Source organism: Neopelma chrysocephalum, unplaced genomic scaffold, assembly GCF_003984885.1.
Source record: "Neopelma chrysocephalum unplaced genomic scaffold, ASM398488v2 Primary Assembly neopelma1_89579, whole genome shotgun sequence".
Lineage (NCBI taxonomy): Eukaryota > Metazoa > Chordata > Aves > Passeriformes > Pipridae > Neopelma > Neopelma chrysocephalum.
This window is the reverse complement of record NW_020918521.1, coordinates 1-380: the sequence shown is the minus strand read 5'-3', so window position 1 is coordinate 380 and position 380 is coordinate 1. Positions and strand designations below refer to the sequence as shown.

General features: G+C 74.2%; 1 protein-coding gene across 1 annotated transcript in view; it reads right to left on the bottom strand.

The window, feature by feature from the left end:
• Positions 1–193, bottom strand: part of LOC113979812 (HLA class II histocompatibility antigen, DRB1-16 beta chain-like) — a gene marked incomplete at both ends in the record, with an annotated part of 1707 nt that extends 1514 nt beyond the window's left edge. The window contains one exon of the mRNA XM_027707094.1: positions 27–193. Within this exon, the coding sequence (XP_027562895.1) occupies positions 27–193 (167 nt within the window). The remainder of the gene's footprint in view (positions 1–26) is intronic.
• Positions 194–380: the final 187 nt, after the last annotated feature.

The following is a 380-nucleotide window of genomic DNA, read 5'->3' as shown; positions in this document are numbered from 1 at the left end:
CCCCCCTGCCCGCCCCCCCCGCTCCCCCGACAGCTCCTCGCCCGCAGCCGGGGGGGGCTCCCAGCACCACCAGCACCGCCAGCACGGCCCCAGCTCCCCGCACACGCTCCATGCCCAGCGCCGGACAGCTGCTGACACCCCAAAACCAGCCGGGCGCCGCCGTTTTGGGGGATTTTGGGAGCGCTCGGATTGGCTGAGAGCGCCAAGTGCGGCTCCGGTTTGGGGCCGTGTTGTGGCCTGTTCTTGCCGGCGACTGATGAGTCATGAGCGCGGCGCGCTGGGATTGGGCGCGGGCGGCGTGGGCGCTTTGGGATTGGCTGAGGGCCGTTGGGGGCCCCCGCGGCAGCCCCGGGGCCTTTGGGGGGTCCGTGGGCTGCGGG